This window comes from Taudactylus pleione, unplaced genomic scaffold (genome assembly GCF_031769625.1).
Source record: "Taudactylus pleione unplaced genomic scaffold, aTauple2 ptg002435l, whole genome shotgun sequence".
Lineage (NCBI taxonomy): Eukaryota > Metazoa > Chordata > Amphibia > Anura > Myobatrachidae > Taudactylus > Taudactylus pleione.
This window is the reverse complement of record NW_028286820.1, coordinates 154,234-178,830: the sequence shown is the minus strand read 5'-3', so window position 1 is coordinate 178,830 and position 24,597 is coordinate 154,234. Positions and strand designations below refer to the sequence as shown.

The following is a 24,597-nucleotide window of genomic DNA, read 5'->3' as shown; positions in this document are numbered from 1 at the left end:
CAACTCATCAGCTTTTTTACGGTTTCCCTGCAGAATTACACGGTCTCCATCTGATAAACAACTTTGCATTGCCGGCTGTTGGCAACCCATGGGCAGGTCATTTATTTGTTTTTCTAGCTGTTGATTCTACATTGAGATGAGCAGACCAGCCGGTCATCAAACTGAAAAATGAGATGTCAGATGCAGGTCTGGGCATTTCCAAGATGTCAGTACGGAGACCACACCTACCATTACCATTACTGCTATCCCATAACTTTTGGCACTTCAGTGTCCGTTGTATATTTCAGTTTCCTTTAGCATTTTTAATGTACAATTGACGATCTACTTGGCTTGTGCTGTTTAAATGCTGATTTATCTAAAAAGTAAAAAAAAAAAAATTCAAATTGTTATATTCCAAAAAATATTTTTTTTTTAAATCGCACAACAGGTGCAAGCCCCCATTTTTCAACGAAGCATAACCCCATTAGCGCTCGCTAAAAGAGGTTATGACACCCTTTCTAGATTTAACAAACAGTGTTTGTCACATTTGATAAATGGGGCCGTATTTCTTGCTTTTTAATTGTTTTCCAGGAAACGAGCCTCATCACGTTCCTCACCTCTGTTCTCCTTCACCTGCCTCCTTCCCATAGCTCTTAAAGGGCGTATCCATTAGACGACTTTTTGAACGATCCAACCAATACCACGAGGTTTTGGTCGCAATGTTTAGAAAGTCGTCCAATGGATTGCCGGCAAGGACCAGCGATGCGCGTGCACGCTGTGTCCTTGCCAACGCCGACTATATGTGGAACGCGCTCGTCAACCTAACGACGATTGTCATGTTCCACATGTTCACAGATAGGAGGTCGGTCTCCTGCACCGAATGACGTTCAGTGAATGCCATTCAGTGCGGGCAGCGCACCTAGGCGACCTGAAGGACTGAACGCTAGTCGTTCAGTTTTTCAGGTCGCCTAATGGATAGGCCCCTTTAAAGTTAAATATGTGCAAACAAGGCTTATAAAGGGTTAATGAGGTCAAAGTCGCTGGGACTTCTTTCTCCCAGTGCATACAATGGTCTCTGGCACTGATTCAGGGCCGGCCTTCTTGTTTTTTAGAGCGGCCTCCTGGCCGCTCGCATAGCTGTGGGTGCGCCGTCGTGCGCATGCGCTCTGGGCCACCATTGACCCGGTTGTGAGCGCTCAGCGCTTGCGACCGGGTCTGAATCAGGCCCTCTGTCAGTAACCACACCAGTATCTAGTTTATGCAAACACCCTGGAAGTTGTGGGAGAGTTACATGGGGTCTGATTCACATTTGTGCACAAACCCCGTGGTTTACGTGCATCTCAGATGTTTGGCGATCTGCGTTTGCTCAGGATCCGTACTGTACATGTTCAGATCTGTGTCTTCAGTGATTGACATGCTGGGGCTGTTTGGGGGCGGCGTCACAGAGCAGCCAAGAAAATGGGCGTGCCAGCCCTGTTTTCTGGGTGTGTCGTAGCCCGTGGCTGCCTCCTCGTCCCCGGCAGCGTGATTTACCCGGACGTCCTGAGTAATGTTACAGTAAGGTCATTCAGATGACCGATGGTCACACAGTTGATCCGATGACTGCGTTTCCGGGGTGCAGCATCGGATCAGAGAAGCTGGAAGTGGGCGTCTTATTACTTAAGACGCCTCCTGCGGCTTTTGCATATTTTGCACAGCCGCAGAGTACATGGGCGCAGCGACTGCGCAACAGCGTTCATCTCCAAATCAGGCCCTTTGGTAGCTTCTTAATCACAGCCTATTACATCCGATGATTTGCTGTGGAAACTCACCGAAACTTCCAGGGTAGGGATGGCCATCGGTGTTTCAAAACATTGATGGTTGCTGGCTGATAACTGTTTTATTTATTGTTTTGCCATCGATGGCAGAGAACCAATCGTTCTCCGCCAAGAATGGATGAGTTTGAGCTGATGTGTTTATTCTTTTCATTGCAGGACGGAGCTTAGCCCCAAGTGTCGGTGGCCGCTAAGTTGCGCCCCCATTTTTTTTATTGGGCGGCCGTGCCTACAGCATGGGTGACTAGTAAGAGGGGGTGCAAACCATCAATGGTGCACCATATATAGGGCCTGATTCAGAGCCACTCGTAAGCGGCAGCTTGTTCGCTCCGAGCGATGTTTGCCCAACTGCGCATGCGTACGGATTGTTATACGCATGCGCGAACCAGTCAGTGCGGCCGAAATTCATGTGCTCGCAAAATAGCGAATGCCTGCTATTTTGAGTGACAGAATGAGGCGTATGTGGGTGGTAACAGGGGAAGGTGCTTGAAAACGGGGAGTGGAGATCCGATCGCAGGCGTGCTTAAAGGTCAAAACGGGCGTTTTATGGGTGTGCATATTTAAAACAGCAGCGTCATTGACCACGTCACTGGTTTTTGTTTTAGCCAGAACTGCTCGCAAAATTGTGGTAGCAAAAACCAACCACAAGAATAGCAAGCAGTTCATACCCTGTTCGATGTACTCGATTAATCTAATAAATAGCGGACATGACGTAGGATGCGAGCGGCCAGGGGGCGTAGTTTTCCAAAAAACAACCGCAAGTTTTGTTCGCTCGTTCAGACCTAGAGGCGTGAACAGACCGCAAACAGCGAACGGTTCATTTGAATAGCCACCCCTATTTTCTGGACGAGCGAGCGCAAATAGCGAACGGCTCTGAATCAGGCCCATAGTTTTTGTGCAATTGATGGTAATCACAGATGGTCCTACCGATAGTAACCATCGATGGACACCCCACCAATGATCATCCTTACTCCAGGGAGTTTAACATCACCTAACACTCGTATCCTATTACATTTATGGAGCGTACACACGGTCAGATTTGTCAGACTTGTCAGATTTGTCAGATGAACGATTGAACGATTAAACGATCTGAACGATTTGAACGATTTGACCAAAGTTTTGAACGATTTGAACGATTGAACGATTTTTGACTGCATTAAAATGAATGGAATCGTCCAAGTCTGACTGCAAACCCATCAGATGTCAGATATCGTTATCTGACAAACGGGAACGCGCATCGTTGATCGTCCATCGTTCAGGCATGTCAGATATGAACGATTTTCCTTCAGATATGAACGACTGAACGATTTTTAAATCGTTATCGTCCATATCTGAAGAAAAAATCTGATCGTGTGTATGCACCATTACTCCTATACATCAATTTAGCATTTGGGAGCAGAAGGGGGAGGGGGTGGAAACTGAATCCAAAAGGAGAAGGACACGGGCAGGGCTGGAGTAATTGAGGAACACCATAAACAATCAGTAGCAGCTGGAACTTCAGAAGCAAAGGAAATCAGACAGGGACAATTCATGTTGGAAGATCTGACATCAAAGTAGGGTTTCCAAGCATCTATCGCAGTTTATTGACCCTCCCAAAAAATGGTCAGGGACGAACACCAGGAAATTTGAGATTTTGACCAGAAAAAACTAGGCCGGAGCAGGGAACAGGGAGCCCCGAGATCTCAGGGTGGAAACATTGCCCCTCACTGACGGGACTGCTGCTCTTCAGCACTCGTAGTGTGCGCCCCCCGGTCTCCGTTACGTGGACTGATTAATTCAGCAGAGCGTGGGCCTGGGATAAGGACAGGGCCTGGGGCTACGGTCCAGCTCCATCTCGTACGCTCTTCGTGTTACAGAGACAAAACATAAAGTAAGTGATAACTATTCTGTGTCACATTAACAGGGAATCTGGTGCATAGACCTGGACTAATTGGGGAGGAGAGGGTCGCAGCAGTCCGGGGAGGAACAGGGGTCATGTATAACTTTAGCTGAGTATATTATAGGCACGGTGCTCCAAATTACAGAACAAAATATGCCCCAGACCTGTCTGTATGTTACTTTATATTATTGCTTATACATCGTGAATGTAAAATATATATTGTCTGTAATCGGTATATTCTGACAAAAGGATGTGCCTATTACACCTACTCTTGGCCGCCTCAGCAGATCCCGGTACTGTGCATTACCTACTCTTTGGGAAGGTGCCGGGAGGCTCACAATTTTTCGGACAGTCCCCCGGAAGAGTGGGTACATCCCCCTACATCCTACTGACTTCCTAATGAAGTGGGCATGATGATAAGATAACACCGGAAATCTGGGCCAATTTTAGTGAGACTGTCTTCGGGCACTGTTCGGCCGTCCCAACCGTGGGCTGCAGTGTCCCGCTTTGGGGAGGTTGGGAAGCCCCCTATCTCCTGCTGCTCTGCTTAACAGAGAAAGCGGTGATTAGATGCCGTGCGCATGTGTGCGGCATCTGTTCACCAGACAGCGGGATTGGGTCATTCCCAGCACCTACCGGAGCACTGGGCACACCCATAGCGTGGCATAAATGGGGTGTGGGGGGGGCGCACCATCGATGGCCGATGAGTTTAAACCATTGTTAGATCACCTATGGCCAAACCATCAATGGTTATTTGAGTTCTGCGCCTGTGCAGACCATTTCCTTAACATCGGCCCCTGCCATTGGTGGTGCAGCATCGGTGACCACCATCGATAGTAAAAAAAACAAAACACAATTGCCATCAATCATAGAACATTGATGGATGCAAAACGATCGATGGTTGATGGCCATCCCTAGTTTAAAACTCTGCCATTTGCTCCTAGTCCCTCACTGATGTATGCAAGTGCCCATCTCACACAGGGGTGAGCTGGAGTCAAAAGAAAGATAACAAAAATAATCTTTGGTTTTGTCCCACGTCCTATAAAATCTGAGTTTGTGTTATGTCAGGAGGCATACGCGACCTTTATAACCGCACTCAGCCGCTGTCTTTTATCTTATTGGTGGCTTTTATTTGCGCAGCGAGACAGTGGGAGTGGGCACGATTGTTTATGCCACAAGCTGTGGAGGGACCTTCAGAGCTGCAGTGTGGCGCAAATGTGCTAAAGCAGGACTGGCCCGTCTGAAGAGTGATGGTTGGGAGGTAGGCCTTTAATATATTTTTATTATTCACAGTAAAGGATATGTTGTGTATAAACAGGGCACTGAGAGGGGGGGAGCGGGTACTTATTACCCAGTCACGGGCTTGTTGAAGGAGCTTGGCGAGGGCCTGGGTCTGCCGCCGCCCCCTGCTCCCTCTGATCACACTTATCGCGCCCCCCTGGATTTGCGCTGGGCTGAGAGGCTCACTGCTCTCCCCTTCCCAGTGCCACAAAAATTGTTTTATCATCTTAAAGGGAATGTGGCCACACCTCCCGCGATTAGACCATGCCCCTTACCCCCGAGCCCGGACTGGCCCTCTACGCCCATGTGTATACCATCTTTTGTGATAACTTGATATACGTAAATGACGGTGGGTTCTGAGGGCTCGGTTCAGCAGTGCACGCAAGTGATTATCGGGATTCTGCGCATGCGCGAGTGTGCAGAATAGGTCCCATTAACACACTCGTTAGCCCTTAAATGCATCTGCCTGATTGACAGTCGACCATTCTTACTGACCATTGCTAGTTTGCCACTGATGGTGGGGAACTCTTGGTTCTTCACCATCCATGGCAGAGAGTTCACTACTGTGCCCACATGGCACACGGGGCAGCCAGGTTGGCATAGCAGGAGGCGTGGTGCAAAACAGGTTGAGGGTGTGATGGCACTATCACATCATCACCCCCAGCATACAATGTTGAGATAACCTGCATTGTAAATTGGAGAGTGGGGGTACTATGATGCAAATCGTGCCATCGGCCATCTGGACCGTCCACTTCACTTGGGAAGTGGTTGGCACTGGGCAGGGACTTGAATATTCAACGGGCGGCCAAGAGTGTGGGCAAGAAATATCTGCGCTCCGTGTATAGCGACGTGGTTTGTTCCCGATACAAAGTTACTGGCTCTTATTGCTTTGCTCCCAACGCCATCTTTCTGGCTGTGCATTTGGAAAGATGGTGCCGGCACAGTAGATGACAGTTTCCGGTCGGAATGCTGACATGCCCTGAGTGTCGACATTTTTACAAGCTGACAGTACATTCTAGTGTTATATTTAGGTTTAGGCTTAAATGTCGATATAATGAACAGTAATTTGTTGATCGTGTCAACACTTGTGCATGTCGACATCTGAGGGAGTCTCTGGCTGCGCGTGAGATCTTGTGATGTTTGCGAGATCTCGCACTTGCGCAGTGGGACTCGCCAGGAGGTAAGACACTAGGCTGATGCGCTGTGTGGGTCTTGCATGGATCGCCGGAGGGGAAGGGGGGAATTTTCTCTAACCCCCTCCACACTCCAGGAGTCGAGATGTTAATACTTATCATGCCGCTATAGTACATCTGCCCCAAAGTACCTTTAGACCACAACAGCATTCAGTTGTTATATACCAGTAGAGCCACATCAGTGATCTGTTGTGCTGAGCTAGTACCAATCATATGTTCATCTTCAAATTATTACCATCTATACTAGAAGACCTGGGAAGTTAATGCCCCTAGGGACTAGATGACAGAAGTTGATTAATAAATAGTCCGTCTCCTGAAATAATCTGTGCTGCTGTGAGCATTCTTGTGATCAGATTGGTCTCCTTGCCCCCCCCCCCCGGAAAGGCAGACAAGCCTCCCAGTGGCTACTGACCCCACTGCTCCCTCCCCCCTCCCTCGGGTATAAGAGAAACCTCTACAATGGGGGGGGGGGCAATGACGCAATTCACGCTGAATCGCGCCATTCTCTATAGCAAAGGCGGGACCACAATGATGCAATCGTGTGGCCACGCACCCGTTCCGCCCACAGAAATGTCCGGCCATGCCCCCTATGTTGGCCAAGCCCAACCCCCTGCAATGCTGATCTGGCTGCTCCGGCTGCTCCATCTGAGAAGGGGCAGCCAGAATACCGGCAATCCTGAACTAGGGGTGCGCGAGCAGTGCCATCGCCCAGAGCGCCGTGGGCGGCACCATGGCTGCCCAAAGGCCAGAGTCTTCTCTATATTCTCAGGGTGTACACAGATGTGTCGGCTGTAGCAGCGCTGCACAAAACGCCTATAAAATGGCCCCCACAGTCATTTTGCGCACGCACAGTAGCGCTGGTGACAGCTGAGATGTCAGCTGTATCTCTACCCTGTTGGCAGCCGGTATTGCAGGGGGAGTCACTCGCTGATGTGCTCGGTGCAGAAGCGCGATGGAGCAAAAGTGAAGTACCGTATATACTCGAGTGATGCCCGCATGGTACGCAGCTGAGTAGCGTACCATGCGGGCCGCGGTGCTGACTGTGTCTCTGTGACACAGTCTGCACCGCGTGTGTAGCGCTGTCGGACGGAGTTCGGTCAGCGCTACACACTGCCAAACACACAGCCGCCGGAGCCGGTAGCTGTGTGTTTGGTGTAATCAGCAGCCGATGAGAGTCTGTCAGACTCTCATCTTCTGCTGCTGCTCCCACTGCGGGAGACATCTTCCGGCTCCCGCAGTGGGTGATGGGAGAGACATCATGACGATGTCTCTCCCATAATGCAAAGCAGCCGGAGGAACCAGTAGCAGCGGCGGGACCAGGAGCGGAGTTTCAGGTAAGTGTTTTTTTTATTAGGACTACTGGGGGCACTACCAGGGGGATTACTACTGGGGGCACTACCATGGGGGGATTACTTCTGGGGGCACTACCAGGGGGATTACTACTGGGGGCACTACCATGGGGAGATTACTACTGGGGGCACTACCAGGGGGGGATTACTACTGGGGGGCACTACCAGGGGGGGATTACTACTGGGGGCACTACCAGGGGGAATTACTACTGGGGGCACTACCAGGGGGGGATTACTACTGGGGGCACTACCAGGGGGGGATTACTACTGGGGGCACTACCAGCTGCTGCATTTCCCACCCTAGGCTTATACTCGAGTCAATAAGTTTTCCCAGTTTTTTTGGGTAAAATTAGGTACCTCGGCTTATATATTCGGTTTGACTTATACTCGAGTATATACGGTACCTGTGATCCTAGGGCAGTATACAGCAGATGTGTGTGGAGAGCGGTATACTGGTGCAGCAAGGAAAGGACGCGCGTTTCGCCGGAGGGCTTGGTCACCTGCGCAATTATATTCCAGGTCTTACTTACGTCTGCTGGTCCAGGTTATTAGCACGTATGAACAGTACCGTTCTTTTTATTTTTTCAATTCAATCCACAGATTAGGATAGCGTTATCAATTCAATATCGATATTATATTCTATTGATGATTTTCATATTTAGTGTATTATATACCATTTTTTTGTGTGTGATATTTTTTCTATTATTGGATATAACTTGTTAATAGAGGGCTGCATCAGATAATATTTTCACCGTTTGATGTATAATGATATGTTGTCTGACAGTCATTATATATGTCATAACAGATTTTTCTTTTTGGCTATAATTCGTTAATACATTTTTCATAAACAATTCTGTTTACGCCAGGTATCACCTACTTGATTACTATCATCCGGACTGGATGATTTCTACGTGTATTCGTTATATGTATATGTCATTTATATATGTATATGTCATTTATATATGTGTAAGTCATTTTTTCCACTTGGTACATTTATTTGACTAATTTGAACAAAACTTTCTAGGGATTAACCAATCAATATCTATTTCTCAATATGTCTGTTTTTCTACAGATCTATTATATGTGCTAGAATTTCACCCCAAGACTAATACCATCTATATTTTTGAACATTTCATTTATTATCAATATTCTGAGTAGAGGCACTACAGGAATTTTTGCAAAAGAGCAAATGTTTTTACCGTATGACTAACTCTGGCCCTGATTCTGAGTCGGACGCTCTGACAGAGCGCTCGCTCTGAATCAGGGCCGGCCTTCTTGTTTTTTGGAGCGGCCTCCTGTCCACTCGCATAGCTGTGGGTGACCACCCACAGCTATAGCGAGCGGCCAGGAAGATGGTCGCTATGGTCAAGACCATCGCGACCATCAGGCTTGTGACGAGACCCTTGTGGTTTCTTTGCCGCAAGCCCCAGAGAGATTTCGGCTCTATCAGAGACGAAATCTCTCCCACTGACATCACTCGTGATGTCAGTGGGGCCGCCCCCAAACGCAGGCATTCACATGGGAACGCCTCCGTTTGGGCAACCACTCCCCCGGCCCACCCACTAAAGGAGGCGTGCTGTCACTCAACATCGACAGCACGCCCCCTTTGGTACAAGACCCGGAGCGACGGTTTGCCCGTCGCTATCCGGGTCTCGCGCATGCGCACTGGGCCACCATCAACCCGCTTGCGAGCGGGTCTGAATCAGGCCCTCTGTCTGTGCTAGTTCTCAGTTTTCTGAAAATCACTGTCCCCTATGGATTGATTAGTACAGTATGCTTTTTCTATGGATGTGTCATTTATCCTATGTTACAAATTCCATGATTGTAATGATTTGTTAATTGTCAATTATCATACCTAGTGGATTTCAAGTCCCCTTTTCCCTATCCTTTTTTTAATGTTCATGATTAAAAGTTAAGTTTTACTTTTGTTATCATTTCATTCACTACATTATCATTATATCATACCAAAAAGTGCCCTCGTATAGACATAATTTGTCTTTCCCCCTGTCTTTTCCTAGAGCAAAGGTATTTTTTTCTATGTGTACAGCACAAAGTTTATGGGTGCACCACCAACTATTATACCCCTTTTACACAAGAGCAAAAACCTGGGTTTTTGCTGGGTCTACCCAGGTCGCAGCTCAGTGTAAAAGGGTCCCTGAAAAATAACCTGGGTCAAGTGACCCTGCAATCCAACCCAGGTAGCTACCAGGGTTGGACCCAGGATGGACCCGGGTAATGGTGCAGTGTAAACGGTGCAACCCGGGTTATCTGACCTGGATCATGCCTAAAATGAGCTGATTGGTGGTTGTGGAGCAGTCACCTCCCACTTTTAATGACCTCACAGGTTTAGCAGGGCAGACCTGAGTACAGTGTGAAAAGGGCTGACCTGGGAGTAACCCAGATGAAAGGTGCAGTGTAAATGGGTCTGACCTGGGTCTCACCAGGGTTGGGACCATGTCCAAATACCCAGGTCGGACCTGGGTTTTTGGTGGAAAAGAGGTATAAGTTATTCAGGATTTTCCAAGTGATAAAATACTATGTTGGTTTTTTTCAATGTTCTGTTTGTTCTCCAGCTATCTTAGGGGTCTATTTACTAAGCAGTGTTAGGAGATAGAGTGATAAGGTGCCAGCCAATCAGCTCCCAACTGTCATTTTTCAAACACAGCCTGTGAGATGACAGTTGGGAGCTGATTGGCTGATACCTTAACACTTTTCTCTCTGTCTCCTAACACTGCTTAGTAACTAGACCCCTTTCTTAATACGCCCCTGCATCTGGACAGCATGGTGCCTGGAGCATCCTGATCCCTGGAATGTATGGATGGTGGAGATACCAGCTGCGGTCCCCCATTATCGTTGCCGAATTTGCCAGGCTCCGGTAAATGTGGAGAAAGGCGTTTCCATTTTTAGCCTGCATGTATGTGCAGTAAAGAAAAATAATGACATTTGAAGATAACCGAAAAGGGACTTTGAGGTGAAATTGGAACTTCTCAGGCAGCTGTATAGCATTAAGGAGCAGTGCAACAGTGGTACTATGTTTAATAGAAGTACCTGCAGAATTGAACATGTTTCTCTCCTTCCAAATGGCAGCACAGCCCTGTGCAATCCCAAGGGCATATCTTGAGTTGGTGTCAATGTCTGCAGTGTGTCCTGGTCCTAGGGTGAGTGCTGGCTGTAAGGAGTGCGGCATGGTCAGGAAAGCGTGCTAATTCTTCCATAATAGTCTCATTGGCAACAGCACACCCGGATCTTACCCAACCTTCATTATGTCTCAGACTCAGGCTGGCTACACACTTGTACGACCGGCAAACGTGCCGATGGAGATTGCCGGGACACACTTCAATGTTTTAATGAACGACGGAACGATCACTGCTCCGTCATTTAGCAATATGTACAACCTCGCATGCAATATCGTCTTATTAGCCGTGCAGCAAGGCCAATCACAGGACATCGCATGCAACCCGCGGGAGCACCCAGTTCAGCAAATAAACTGGACAATATGCCGATTTGTCGTTGCAATTTGCCCTATGGGCCCGATATCGTTTATGGTCCTACTGTCGCATATAACGGGTTACTGTGATCACTGGTCCTGTATATGTCTGATGTATTACATACACTGCACTATGTATGGCTGGTCCTACTGCCGCATATAACAGGTTACTGTGATCACTGGCCCTGTATATGTCTGATGTATTACATACACCACTATGTATGGCTGGCCCTGTATATGTCTGATGTATTACTTACACTGCACTATGTATGGCTGGTCCTACTGCCACATATAACATGTACTGTGATCACTGGTCCTGTATATGTCTGATGTATTACATACACTGCACTATGTATGGCTGGTCCTACTGCCGCATATAACGGGTTACTGTGATCACTGGCCCTGTATATGTCTGATGTATTTCTTACACTGCACTATGTATGGCTGGTCCTGCTGCTGCATATAACGGGTTACTGTGATCACTGGTCCTGTATATGTCTGATGTATTACATACACTGCACTATGTATGGCTGGTCCTACTGCCGCATATAACGGGTTACTGTGATCACTGGCCCTGTATATGTCTGATGTATTACATACACTGCACTATGTATAGCTGGTCCTACTGCCGCATATAACATGTTACTGTGATCACTGGTCCAGTATATATCTGATGTATTACATATACTGCACTATGTATGGCTGGCCCTACTGCCGCATATAACGTGTTACTGTGATCACTGGTCCTGTATATGTCTGATGTATTACATACACTGCACTATGTATGGCTGGTCCTACTGCCGCATATAACAGGTTACTGTGATCACTGGTCCTGTATATGTCTGATGTATTACATACACTGCACTATGTATGGCTGGTCCTACTGCCGCATATAACATGTACTGTGATCACTGGTCCTGTATATGTCTGATGTATTACATACACTGCACTATGTATGGCTGGTCCTACTGCCGCATATAACAGGTTACTGTGATCACTGGTCCTGTATATATGTCTGATGTATTAAATACACTGCACTATGTATGGCTGGTCCTACTGCCACATATAACATGTACTGTGATCACTGGTCCTGTATATGTCTGATGTATTACATACACTGCACTATGTATGGCTGGCCCTACTGCCGCATATAACTGGTTACTGTGATCACTGGCCCTGTATATGTCTGATGTATTACATACACTGCACTATGTATGGCTGGTCCTACTGCCGCATATAACATGTTACTGTGATCACTGGTCCTGTATATGTCTGATGTATTACATACACTGCACTATGTATGGCTGGTCCTACTGCCGCTTATAACTGGTTACTGTGATCACTGGTCCTGTATATGTCTGATGTATTACATACACTGCACTATGTATGGATGGTCCTACTGCCGCATATAATGGGTTACTGTGATCACTGGTCCTGTAGATGTCTGATGTATTACATACACTGCACTATGTATGGCTGGTCCTACTGCCACATATAACAGGTTACTGTGATCACTGGCCCTGTATATGTCTGATGTATTACATATACTGCACTATGTATGGCTGGTCCTACTGCCCCATATAACAGGTTACTGTGATCACTGGTCCTGTATATGTCTGATGTATTACATACACTGCACTATGTATGGTTGGTCCTACTGCCACATATAACATGTACTGTGATCACTGGTCCTGTATATGTCTGATGTATTACATACACTGCACTATGTATGGCTGGTCCTACTGCCGCATATAACAGGTTACTGTGATCACTGGTCCTGTATATGTCTGTTGTATTACATACACTGCACTATGTATGGCTGGTCCTACTGCCGCATATAACAGGTTACTGTGATCACTGGCCCTGTATATGTCTGATGTATTACATACACTGCACTATGTATGGCTGTTCCTACTGCCACATATAACATGTTACTGTGATCACTGGCCCTGTATATGTCTGATGTATTACATAAACTGCACTATGTATGGCTGGTCCTACTGTCGCATACATTTTCTTGTTGTAATGATACTGTAACTTTTAGCATTATAATGCTACCAGATATCTGCAGTCTGCAGAACCTTTAGATAGTTCAGGGGCTGGATTATATAGAAAACAGAATTTTGCAGTATCTATTGCATAGCCATCAGATATTTGGGGGTTTTGTGTTACATAGTCATATAAAATTTGTGGGTTTCCACTAAGTAGCCATGAGATTTAGATAGATATAATGCTCACAAGTTGCTCTCTGTATCGTATCTTGGTCACTAGAATGCTCTAGTTATTGCACAAAGTTCAGTAGAATGTTCTGTATTGCACAGATGTCAGAATGCTCTGTGTATTGCACAGAGGTTATACATGATTTTATTTCATGAACAGAGGTTAATAGAATGGTCTCTGTATTGGACTGAGGCTATATAATGTTTTTAATTTGTAAATTACTGAGGTAATGCTCTATATATTGTAGAGAGGTCACTAGAATGTTTTTTTGTACAGTATATGCTTACTGGAATGCTCTCTGTATTGCATATTGTTCATTATTTCAATCCCTGTATTGTATACCGGTCACTAGAATGCTCTGTGTGTTGTATATGGATCAGTGGAATGCTCTGTGTATTGTGTACAGAACATTGGGAGTCTATTTATTGCACAATAGGGTGCTCTCTGTATTGCATAGTTGTCACTAGAGTATTCTCTGCTTGACTCTAATATGACTTAAACATGGGCAAACATCAATTTCACATGTAATATTGCCAATATGTATTTAAAGTTACTATATTGAGAATTAGACTTATTTGTGTAATATGTATAGTTCTTTCTTTCTCAGGAACAGAATGGTAAAGGAGCCATTTACTGATTATGAGACAGCAGCTGTCCCTGTGTGTCAGGAGGGCTGAGCAGGACCCAGAGCCCCTTCACGGTGCCTCCACCTCACTCACTGATACATGAGAGACACAATGACCAGAAGATCCTGGAACTCACCAACAAGATCATTCAGCTGCTGACTGGAGAGGTGACTGCTGGGAATGGGACATTATACAGTAACACCAGGGGATGTGTCTGGGTGATGACTGGAGAGGTGACTGCTGGGAATGTGACATTATACAGTAACACCAGGGGATGTGTCTGGCTGATGAATGGGGAGGTGACTGCTGGGAATGGGACATTATACAGTAACACCAGGGGATGTGTCTGGGTGATGACTGTATCATTGTGTGTGTCAGGTTCCTATAAGGTGTGAGGACGTCACTGTCTATTTCTCCATGGAGGAGTAAGTGTAATGATCTATCGCACAAAGACACTCATAGGTTAATTAGTGGAGAGGGCTGCTTGGTCGTCTGCTTCGATTTGGGGTAAAGGCTGGTGACCTCTCCCACTGACTGTAGCCCCCTTAGGATATAATTACATTATGAAGCATAGTGTTAATTCTAGCACGCTGCACCTGTCACAACCTGTGCGGTTCCTCTTTCCTGTCTGGGGTGTCGCTCTCTGCTCTGGTGCTTCTAGCACACCCAGCTGAAACAACAAACTGCTGAGATACAGGCCAGACTGTGCTAGAAGCACCAGAGCAGAGCGTGACACCCCAGGCAGAAAAGAGGAACTGCACAGGCTGTGACAGGTGCAGGGTGCTAGAATAAAAATGGGCTTATACTGTACATTATTACATTAGCCCAGCACCCTACTCTCATCACTACTCCACCGAAAGTGATTACAGCCTTTTTGTTGTAGGAATTCCAGGGCTATTTTCCCTGGTAGATCTTTCCAGACTCAGTGGAGCCATTTTGTGTAGAGGAGGGCTGTACAACGCACTGGTACTTATAATCTTATTAGTGTCTGGTCGATGTATCCACTCCTATAAGATTGTCATGTCTAGTTAGAATATTGTATGTGCAACTGTAGGGGGCGCTGCCTGTAATAACCCAGCGATCAGTTTGAACGGACACTTACCGAATTGAGATTGACTGAATGATACTGCCGCTAATATCTGCATGACGAAGGCTCTCCCCAGGATTGGTTTCCAAAGTAGACCTAGTATGTTGTGTTCAGGGCCAGTAGAGAGGGGTGTGTGGGCTGCACTGTCATTTGGGAGGCTGCACCGTCTGTGCCCCACGGTCCCTACCTCTGGCTAGCATCCAGCCAAGTGGCGCTTGGAGCATCCAAAAGACGACCCCGGGCAGTGTGTAAGGACCGCCCGGAGTGTCCAGGCATCTCTACTCTTTCTCCTGCCAGGTGGCCCGCCTCTCATGTGACGCCATGATTTTAGGGGGCGGGGCCATTACAGGGCATCAGGGAGCATTGCGTTGGTTGTACCGTTTCACCTTTTTTTTTTTCTTCCTTCATATTATTGGTACCAATGCAGAGTTGAACGCCAGTTGGCAGTAATTACACTTGCATTGCACGCACAGAGAGAAATATGGCTCTTCGCCTGTACGATGAGTTGTCTACAGTTCTGCAACTGCACCGCCCCTACCTGTGTGATTGGTATCATACCCATCATTATCATCACTTTGCACAGTGCACCAGCCGTTGCCTTGGTGCAAGAGATGGGTCTGAAAACAGCGTACGCACAACCCTGCAGAGCCCACAGCGCCCTTTGGCACACGCTCACTGAACATTGCCTTACTTTGCCCCATTGCCACCCAGATAGGCCTCTTCAGCAGCAAGTGGAGATGCGACTTAGTTGCGTATGAATTTGCGTCCGCCGTAGACATACGCGTTAGGCTCGGGGGGGAATGCGCAGGGCAAAAACGCACTAAATTCATCTGCAAAACTGGCGTGCGTTCACCCATGCATAATAGTACCAGGTAATGTATTAGGCTGCTGGATGAGCCCAGCTGAGTTACTTCAGTGTGGAAATGGTTCTTGGTTTATTCCAAGGACATTCCCCATTGATTGGCACGGGCTAAGAGCCTTTACTGCCCTGATACTGTGTCTCGGCGCTGAGGAGAGCATTATGTGGAGGGCTCCCTGGTTTTAGAATTGAATACATTATTCTAAAGCACAGGTTCTCAAACTCGGTCCTCAGGACCCCAAACAGTGCAAGTTTTCCAGGTCTCCCCACATAATCACAAATGAAATAAGTAGCTCCACCTGTAGACCTTTTAAAATGTGTCGGTGAGTAATGACTACACCTGTGCACCTGCTGGGTGACCTGGAAAACGTGACCTGTGTGGGGTCATGAGGACCGAGTTTGAGAACCGCTGTTCTAGAGGAATCCAGTGCAATGCCCATATTAGGGTTACAGCCAATGATTGGTGAAGAGACTCGGATCGCAGTTGCTAATACGCACGCAATCGGTCGTTTGTTACGTTCAGCGCATGCGTACACATGACTACACGGCCCCATCGCTGAGTGATTGACAGGTAGTGCCGTTTGTGGGTGGTGATGGGGGGGGGGGTGGTCGGCGAAATGCAGGTGTGCCAGTGCGTTTGGACGCTGTTGCAGGGGCGTGCATAAATTAGCCACTGCAAGGGCATACGCAGCTTCAGCTCCCATAGCGTGCGTTCATGTTAGCAATTTTTGAGTAAGTTCTGACCTTGTGCAAGTGTGCATGAGGGGCAGATGGTACTCCATGTGTCCGATGGTTTTGCTATTAAGTATTACAGATGTGTGTAAGGTAAAGTGGACGTCCTTATGTAGTGCCGAGATTGCATTGCGATCGCAACAGATTAGCATACTATCGCAGTGAGACTGCGTGCATAATCGCTACTGCATCTGCAATCCGTACTGACTCGGGCCTTTAGCGTGGCACCAAATAGATGATTACAAGGATGCAGAGAATAACAGCGGTGGGGATGGGAAATGATGAGACCTTCTATTACCGGTTTTGGTAGTAAGGGCAGATACGGTTGAGGGGAAGGTTGTGTGACATTGCCATCACAGAATATAATCGCTAACATGATTGCTTAATGATTTGTTTCTCCAACAGATTTATTGGTGGTCAGATCTAAGCCCAAAAGACTTCCCGTTGCTATTACTTCACCGAGTGTTCTAGTCTGATCCAAAAGTCCAGATCCAAAATCTTCTAGTAAATATAAACCAGGAGCAAGAAAGTGTGTGGAGATAAAGACCAGGATTCAATACCGACATAAAGACTTAAGTCTGTCAGATTCAGAACACGTATCGAATGAAGGTGATTCTACGGACACCGAAAAACACTTAGGAGAACATCACACAGACATGTCTTCACCTGAGGATGAAAATCTCACAGGCTCAAATACAGAAAGGTCAAGTGGAGATGGAAATCCCACAGATTCGGACACGGAATGGTCATACGAAGGTGGACGTCCCACGGGATCAGGTGGAGAGTCTTCTGAAGAAGGAAACCTCCGAGAGGTTGATGCCAAAGACACATCGGTAACTAAGCGGAGAAAAAGGACTGCTGCTAAAGCAGGACAGGGCACAGAGGGAGCGTACGAATGTCCTGACTGTCATATAAGGTTCCCCAGCAACACTGGCCTTGTCAGACATAAGAAAAGTCACAGAGCCGGAGGTTCTTATAAGTGTTCTCAATGCGGGAAATGCTTGGACTCAAAACCAAAGCTGACCAGACACGAGCAAATCCACACCAGAAAGAAGCCGTTGAAATGTCCTGAATGTGGGAAATGTTTTTACTGTAAGTCCCATCTGCTAAGACATCAGAGATCCCACACGGGAGAGAAGCCATTTCAGTGTTCTGAATGCAAGCAGTGTTTTCCCAGGAAATGTTCTCTAATACGGCATGAGAGAAGCCACACGGGTGAGAAGCGTTATTCATGTGCGGAATGTGGGAAACTGTTTACTAGTAGTCAAACGTTGGTGGAACACATAAGAAGTCACACAGGAGAGAAGCCGTTTCCATGTTCTGAGTGTGGGAAGTCTTTTACCAGCAAAAAAACCCTCTTTAGACATCAAGCATTGCACACTGGGAGAAACCTGTTTCCATGTCCTGAATGTGGAAAAACATTCAATCAAAGGCCATACCTTGACATACATGTAAGAACCCATACAGGTGAGAAGCCATTTCCATGTTCTGAATGTGAGAACCGCTTTGCCAGCCGTAGTCAGCTTTTAGCACACCAAGCAGTTCATATGGGAAACACCATTGTATGCTCAGAATGTGGGAAATCTTTCCCTTCTCGAGCATGTCTTTATGTGCACAGAAAAACGCACACAGGTGAGAAGCCATATTCATGCACTGAATGTGGAAAGTCGTTCAGTATTAGATCAAATCTCATTCGGCACGAGAGATCTCACACCGGAGAGAAACCATTTGAGTGTTCGGAGTGCAAGAAAGCTTTCCATTGTCAGTCTCATCTTAATCGGCATCGGAGGATTCACACCGGTGAGAAACCGTACTCGTGTCCTGAGTGTGGGAAAAGTTTTAATTGCAGCTCGAGTCTCCTACGTCACAAATTGGTCCACACCGGAGAAAAACCTGCTTCTTGTTCTGAGTGTGGAAAATGCTTTAAAGATCGGGTGAGTTTACGCCAGCACCAGAAAACTCACATAGGGCAGAAACCTCACTTGTGTTTAGAGTGTGGGGAATATTTTGCCAATAAATACAATCTTGAAACACACCAAACGCTTCACACCGGGGAGAAGCCGTTTCCATGTTCTGAGTGTGGTCAAAGTTTCCGACTGCAGATCAGGCTCAAGGCTCACCTGAAGATTCACACGGGAGAGGAGGTTGAGTGATCTACATAAGTATATGGTCCTGTATTGAGCCTAACCTACCTGGTTATGTGATGCTCATGTTTAGAATGCAGGTGGTGACCACATGAACCTTCTCTTCAACCAGTAAACCACCAAATATTCTACATGTGGGGTCAAATTGGACACTGGGGCTGCCCTAAATGGCATGATTGGATTGTGTGTGGCCAGCATCATCCTGGTTACTATCATCTTATTGCTCACTGATTTCAGGAACAAAGTTCTGCCATTGTCCCAGAAGAAGCCTCCTTTGAAAACACTAAAGTGTTTCTGGCTCTCTGATTATCTAGATATTATGGACTACCCGAAAATAGTATTCTCCAATATCTGTATAATTTAGCATAGTATTGTTATACCACCCTTGTCCTCTCTCCTCTCATAGCCGTGTGTCCAACGGAATGGGCATCCCCTTTGTCGGGATAGTGAACTTATTCCTGTCCAACTGCTCCTCTGCTGTCCCACCTGAAAGTCCCAATGCAACTTCTAACCCCATATGTCCTTATGTGAGCTAGCTATCCACACCACCACCACCCCACCCCGCTCCAGTGCAATAGCACCTCACAGCTGACGATACCACTATCCTCTTGCCTCTCCCCCCCCCTCCCACACTCCCTGACCATGGCCTTGGTGTCTCAAGCCTAGGAGACAAAGTGGAGTAGTTGCCCACAACCACCAATCAGCTTCTGTCATTTCAAAGATTGTGCTAAGTAAATGAAAGTTAGCAGCTGATTGGTTGCTCTTACCATGCCCCATCTGCAGGTTGGACATCAATGTGTCCCATGACCTTACACTACATTAAGGTTTATACCTGGGATAAAGTGACTTTAAACATTTTCCAGTTATAGGGAACCTGACAGCAACCCTTGTGTGATGATAGGTATCATTCTCCAGACTTCCGTAGGCCGTCTAGGAATTTTCTGTTTTGGAAACATGCATTTACTGTGTGCCATTCCATAATCCTTTTCTTTATGATGTTATAGCTGATTAAGTATATAATTTGATCTATTCTCCTACAAACATCCCCTCCCCCAAACTAGCATTATCTTCTTCCTCCCTCCTTACATAGGTGTAGCCCCCACCCCAGTCTCAGCACTTATCAGTCTCTTTTATAGAAATGTTGTTGTTGTTGACTTTTGGTGGGCAGAATATTTTAGATGGACACTTCTCACTTCAGCTCTACTCTGGTCTCCTCCAAAATGACAGAATTGCACTGGTTGAATCTTCTGGACCTGTGCCTTAGTACCAGATTACGGACTTTGGTGTCTGTCTCTGTCCCTCATGCCTGGTCCCCGGTAGGAGGTTCTCCTCGATGCTCAAGATCTGGAGGTGTTCCAGACCTATAGCGGTTTCTCTTCCTGATTGGTGGAAGCTGCTTCTTAGACTTCCAACGATAACCAAGTGCTGTCAGGAGCATTGCTCCTGCTACTGCATGGTCACCTCTCCTTGGCAATGCTAATGTATACACTGTGGGGTTTACCAACCTAATTTTAAGGCAGACCCTTTTTTGGGATTACTTGCTCATGGCCTTGACCCTACATGTTGAGCTAGGTATAGGTGGACAGAGAATGTTGCTAACCCAGAGTGAGAGGGGCAGGCTATTATAGTCCTTATGTTGTCATTGCAAAATTTTTAGACTATCCCAGCTTATACAGTACATGCCTACTCTCCCGATTTGGCCGGGAGCCTCCCGAAAATCTGGTGCTGCTCCCGCCCCCCCAGAAAGTAGGCAAGCCTCCCGACTCCTCCAGTCTCCCTCGCAATGCAGTACTGCCCCCTGCTCCACAATGCCGGAAATATAGGCATTGTGTAGTGGGGGTGTGGCCAAAATGATGTGATCGCGCTGCTACGCCCCCCAGCTCCACCCCTAAACGCTGTGTAATGTGCCCGGCTGCTTCCCTCTATGCCGGCCCTGCCCCCCTGCTAAGCCAACCTGGTTGCTCCCTCCTCCATGTTAGTTTGCTTGGTAAGACATTTTTTGAAAAAGTGATAATCTGAAGCATTCTATTTTAGCCTTATCATGGTTATGCTGCTATGTTTGCATCATTGGCCTTTATGTTCAATGCTGATATGATTTCTTGCCGTCTTTTGTCTTCTACCCTGGAGCCCTGTATGAACGGACCTTTTTATCTTCTGCTGTCAAGTTGACCCTACCACCAGCTGTATTCCTGTTTTCTCTGTGCCCCACCACTAATAGAAACAGTAAAGTAAATAAATATTGTTGTTAGATTACTTTATTTTTTACTTTGTTACCAATGGTTCCAAATTACCTGCCTTCTATCGCTGTTTGTTTTTCCTGCGGTGCCATTTGTTTTTTTTTGTAAAAAAATTAATAAAAATGTTTAAAATTGATCTATTCTGTCATTGGGCTCCGACTGAGAACCTTCGCTAACAGGATGAAGGGAATGGGTATGAAATCCTGGCAGTCGGGATGCCTGCTGCCAAAATACCGACAGTGGCATCCCGATGCTCAGGATCCCCCCCCCCCACCGCGGATAAGTCCTAACCAACCACGACCGCTGTACTTATGTTCTGCATCCTGGCTGTCGGGATTCCGGTGTCAGGATTTCATCTACTGTCGGTATTTCTGCACCGGTCTTCTAGCAGGGTAGTGGGATTCCGTTGCTGGGATTTCTGCAGCCGGGATGCCGCATGTCGGTATTATAACTACATCCCGGATGACTTATTAAATTTGCTAAATGTTTAGTCTGTCATTGGTTCCCAAACTTTTTCAAATGAAGGCGCTCTAGAGTATCAACATTTTTTCCACGGCACCCCTTAGCCAAAAGTTTATTATTCAGCAAACATTAAATGAAGTAACTTGTCAGTTATGTGGTGGCGTACAGCCACTTATTTTTTGATGGGCAAAACCAGTGCTACTGGCTGCCAATCAAAGTTACTAAAAATATTTTTTTATTTGGTACTGAACCACCACCCGAGGCACCTCTGCAAGTGCCCTGAGGCACCCCAGGGTGACCTACACCTCTTATGTTTTATATCCACATAAGTGGCAAAGCAGTGGCTGCTGCGAGTTAGCCCCATGCTGTGTTGATCTAGGTGGTATACATTGTGTGTATATGTATGTGTGTGTGTGTATATATATATATGTGTGTGTGTGTATATTAGGGGTGTGCACCGGCCACTTTTCGTGTTTTGTGTTTTGGTTTTGGATCTTTCTTCGTGTTTTGGATCTGGATTGGTTTTGCCAAAACCACCTTTCCGTGTTTTGGGTTCTGTGGTTTGTGTTTTGGATCTGTATTTTTTTTAAAAAAAAGCATAAAAACAGCTAAAATCACAGAATTTGTGGGTTTTTCTGCTCCTATGCTATTATTAACCTCAATAACCTTAATTTCCACTCATTTCCAGTCTATTCTGAACACCTCACAATAGTGTTTTTATGTCCAAAAGGTTGCACCGAGGTAGCTGGATGACTATGCTAAGCGATACGAGTGGGCGGTACAAACACGTGACCCATCTAGGAGTGACACTGCAGTGGCAGACAGGATGGCAGTTTGAAAAACTAGGCCCCAAACTGTACATAATGCAAAGAAAAAAGAGGTGCAAGATGGAATGGTCCTTGGGCCCTCCCACCCACCCTTATGTTGTATAAACAGGACATGCACACTTTAACAAAGCAATCATTTCAGCGCCAGGGTCTGCCACACAACTGTGGCTGAAATGATTGGTTCGTTTGGGCCCCCACAAAACAAGCTGGCAATTAATCTGTCCCTGCACAAACTGGCTCTACGGAGGCAAGATGTCGTCCTCATCCTCCTCATCCACCGATTCCTCACCATCTTCAGTCTTGTGTACATCCTCATCCTCACAGAGTATTAACTCATCCCCCACCACAGGTCCCTCTGTACGTTCTGGAGGCTGGTCTCCCTGGAAGAGTTGATAATTCATTTTTATGAACATCATCTTCTCCACATTTTGTGGAAGCAACCTCCTACGCCTTTCGCTGACAAGGTTCCCGGCTGTACTAAACACTCTTTCGGAGTACACACTGGAGGGGGGGCAACTCAGGTAAAATAGAGCCAGTTTGTACAGGGGCCTCCAAATTGCCTCTTTTTCCTGCCAGTACAGGTATGGACTGTCTGACATGCCTACTTGGATGCTGTCACCGATGTAATCCTCCACCATTCTGTCAATGGTGACAGTATCATATGTAGTGACAGTAGACATGTCAGAAATTGTTGCCAGGTCCTTCAGTCCAGACCAGATGTCCAAACTTGGTCCTGCCTGCCCTGCATCACCGCCAGCGGGTTGCTTAGGATAGCTAAGTTTTTTCCTGGCAGCCCCAGTTGTGGGAGAAAATGAAGAAGGAGCTGTTGACGTGTCACGTTCCGCTTCAGCTGAGTGTGTTCACCAGCAGGTCTTTGCACCTCTGCAGGCTTGTGTCGGCCGGAAAGAGAGACACCACATAGGCTTTAAACCTAGGATCGAGCACGGTGGCCAAAATGTAGTGGTCTGATTTCAACAGATTGACCACCCTGGAATCCTGGCAAAGCGAATGAAGGGCTTCATCCACAAGTCCCACATGCCGAGCGGAATCGCTCCGTCTTAGCTCCTCCTTCACTTTCTCCAGCTGCTTCTGCAAAAGCCTGATGAGGGGAATGACCTGAATCAAGCTGCCAGTGTCTGAACTGACTTCACGTGTGGCAAGTTCGAAGGGCTGGAGAACCTTGCACAACACGGAAATCATTCTCCACTGCGCTTGAGTCAGGTGCATAACCCCTCCTTTGCCTATGTCATAGGTGGATGTATAGGCTTGAATGGCCTTTTGCTGCTCCTCCATCCTCTGAAGCATATAGAGGGTTGAGTTCCACCGCGTCACAACCTCTTGCTTCAGGTGATGGCGGGGCAGGTTCAAGAGTGTTTGCTGGCGCTCCAGTCTTCGGCACGCAGTCGCTGAATGGCGAAAGTGGCCAGAAATTTTTCGGGCCACCCAAAGCGTCTCCTGCACGCCCCTGTCGCTTTTCAGAAAATTCTGCACCACCAAGTTTATTGTGTGAGCAAAACATGGGACGTGCTGGAATTTGTCCAGATGTAATGCCCTCACAATATTGGTGGCGTTGTCAGATATCACAAATCCCCAGGAGAGTCTAAGTGGGGTAAGCCACTGGGCGATGATTTCCCTCAGTTTCTCTAAGAGGTTGTCGGCGGTGTGCCTCTTACTGAAACCGGTGATACACAACGTAGCCTGCCTTGGAATGAGCTGGCGTTTCTGAGATGCTGCTACTGGTGACGCTGCTGCTGTTGCTGCGTAAGGTGATACATCTACCCAGTGGGCTGTCACAGCCATATAGTCCTTAGTCTGCCCTGTTCCACTTGTCCACATGTCCGTGGTTAAGTGGACATTGGGTACAACGGCATTTTTCAGGACACTGAGGACACTTTTTCTGACGTTTCTGTACAGTCTCGGTATCGCCTGCCTAGTGAAGTGGAATCTAGACGGGATTTGGAACCGGGGACACACTACCTCCATCAATTGTCTAAATCCCACTGCACTAATGACGGATACCGGACGCACGTCTAACACCAACATAGCAGTCAAGGCCTCAGTTATACGTTTTGCTTCAGGATGACTGCTGTGGTACTTCATCCTCCTCGCTAAGGACTGTTGGAGGGTCAATTGTTTAGTAAAAGTAGTGGTGTTCCTACTTCCTCTCTGGGATGATGAACAACTCCCAGCAGCAGCAGCGGCAGCAGTAGGCGTAGCAATGCAGGATCCTCCAGAGGAATCCCGGATAGGAGAGTGAGTCATGCCAGTGACATGGCCTGCAGGACTACTTCCGATCCTGACTAAGGAGGAAATTGACGAGGAGGGAGTTGACGGTGTGGTTTGCAGGCGCTTGGATACAACAGGACAACAGGATTTAGGTGTCCCTGGACTGCTTACGGTCTTGGCCAAAGTTTCTGAACT

The 24,597-nt window shown here is 47.0% G+C and overlaps 1 protein-coding gene across 1 annotated transcript; it reads left to right on the top strand.

Annotated features, from left to right (window-relative positions):
* The first annotated feature begins 3,220 nt into the window (after nucleotides 1-3,220).
* On the top strand, nucleotides 3,221-21,017 carry LOC148431339 (uncharacterized). The gene is made up of 3 exons (XM_088466096.1): nucleotides 3,221-3,663; nucleotides 13,810-13,995; nucleotides 16,912-21,017. The coding sequence occupies exon 3, from the start codon at nucleotides 17,163-17,165 to the stop codon at nucleotides 18,657-18,659; it is 1,497 nt and encodes a 498-aa protein (XP_088322222.1). The 5' UTR covers nucleotides 3,221-3,663; nucleotides 13,810-13,995; nucleotides 16,912-17,162; the 3' UTR covers nucleotides 18,660-21,017.
* The last annotated feature ends 3,580 nt before the right edge of the window (nucleotides 21,018-24,597 follow it).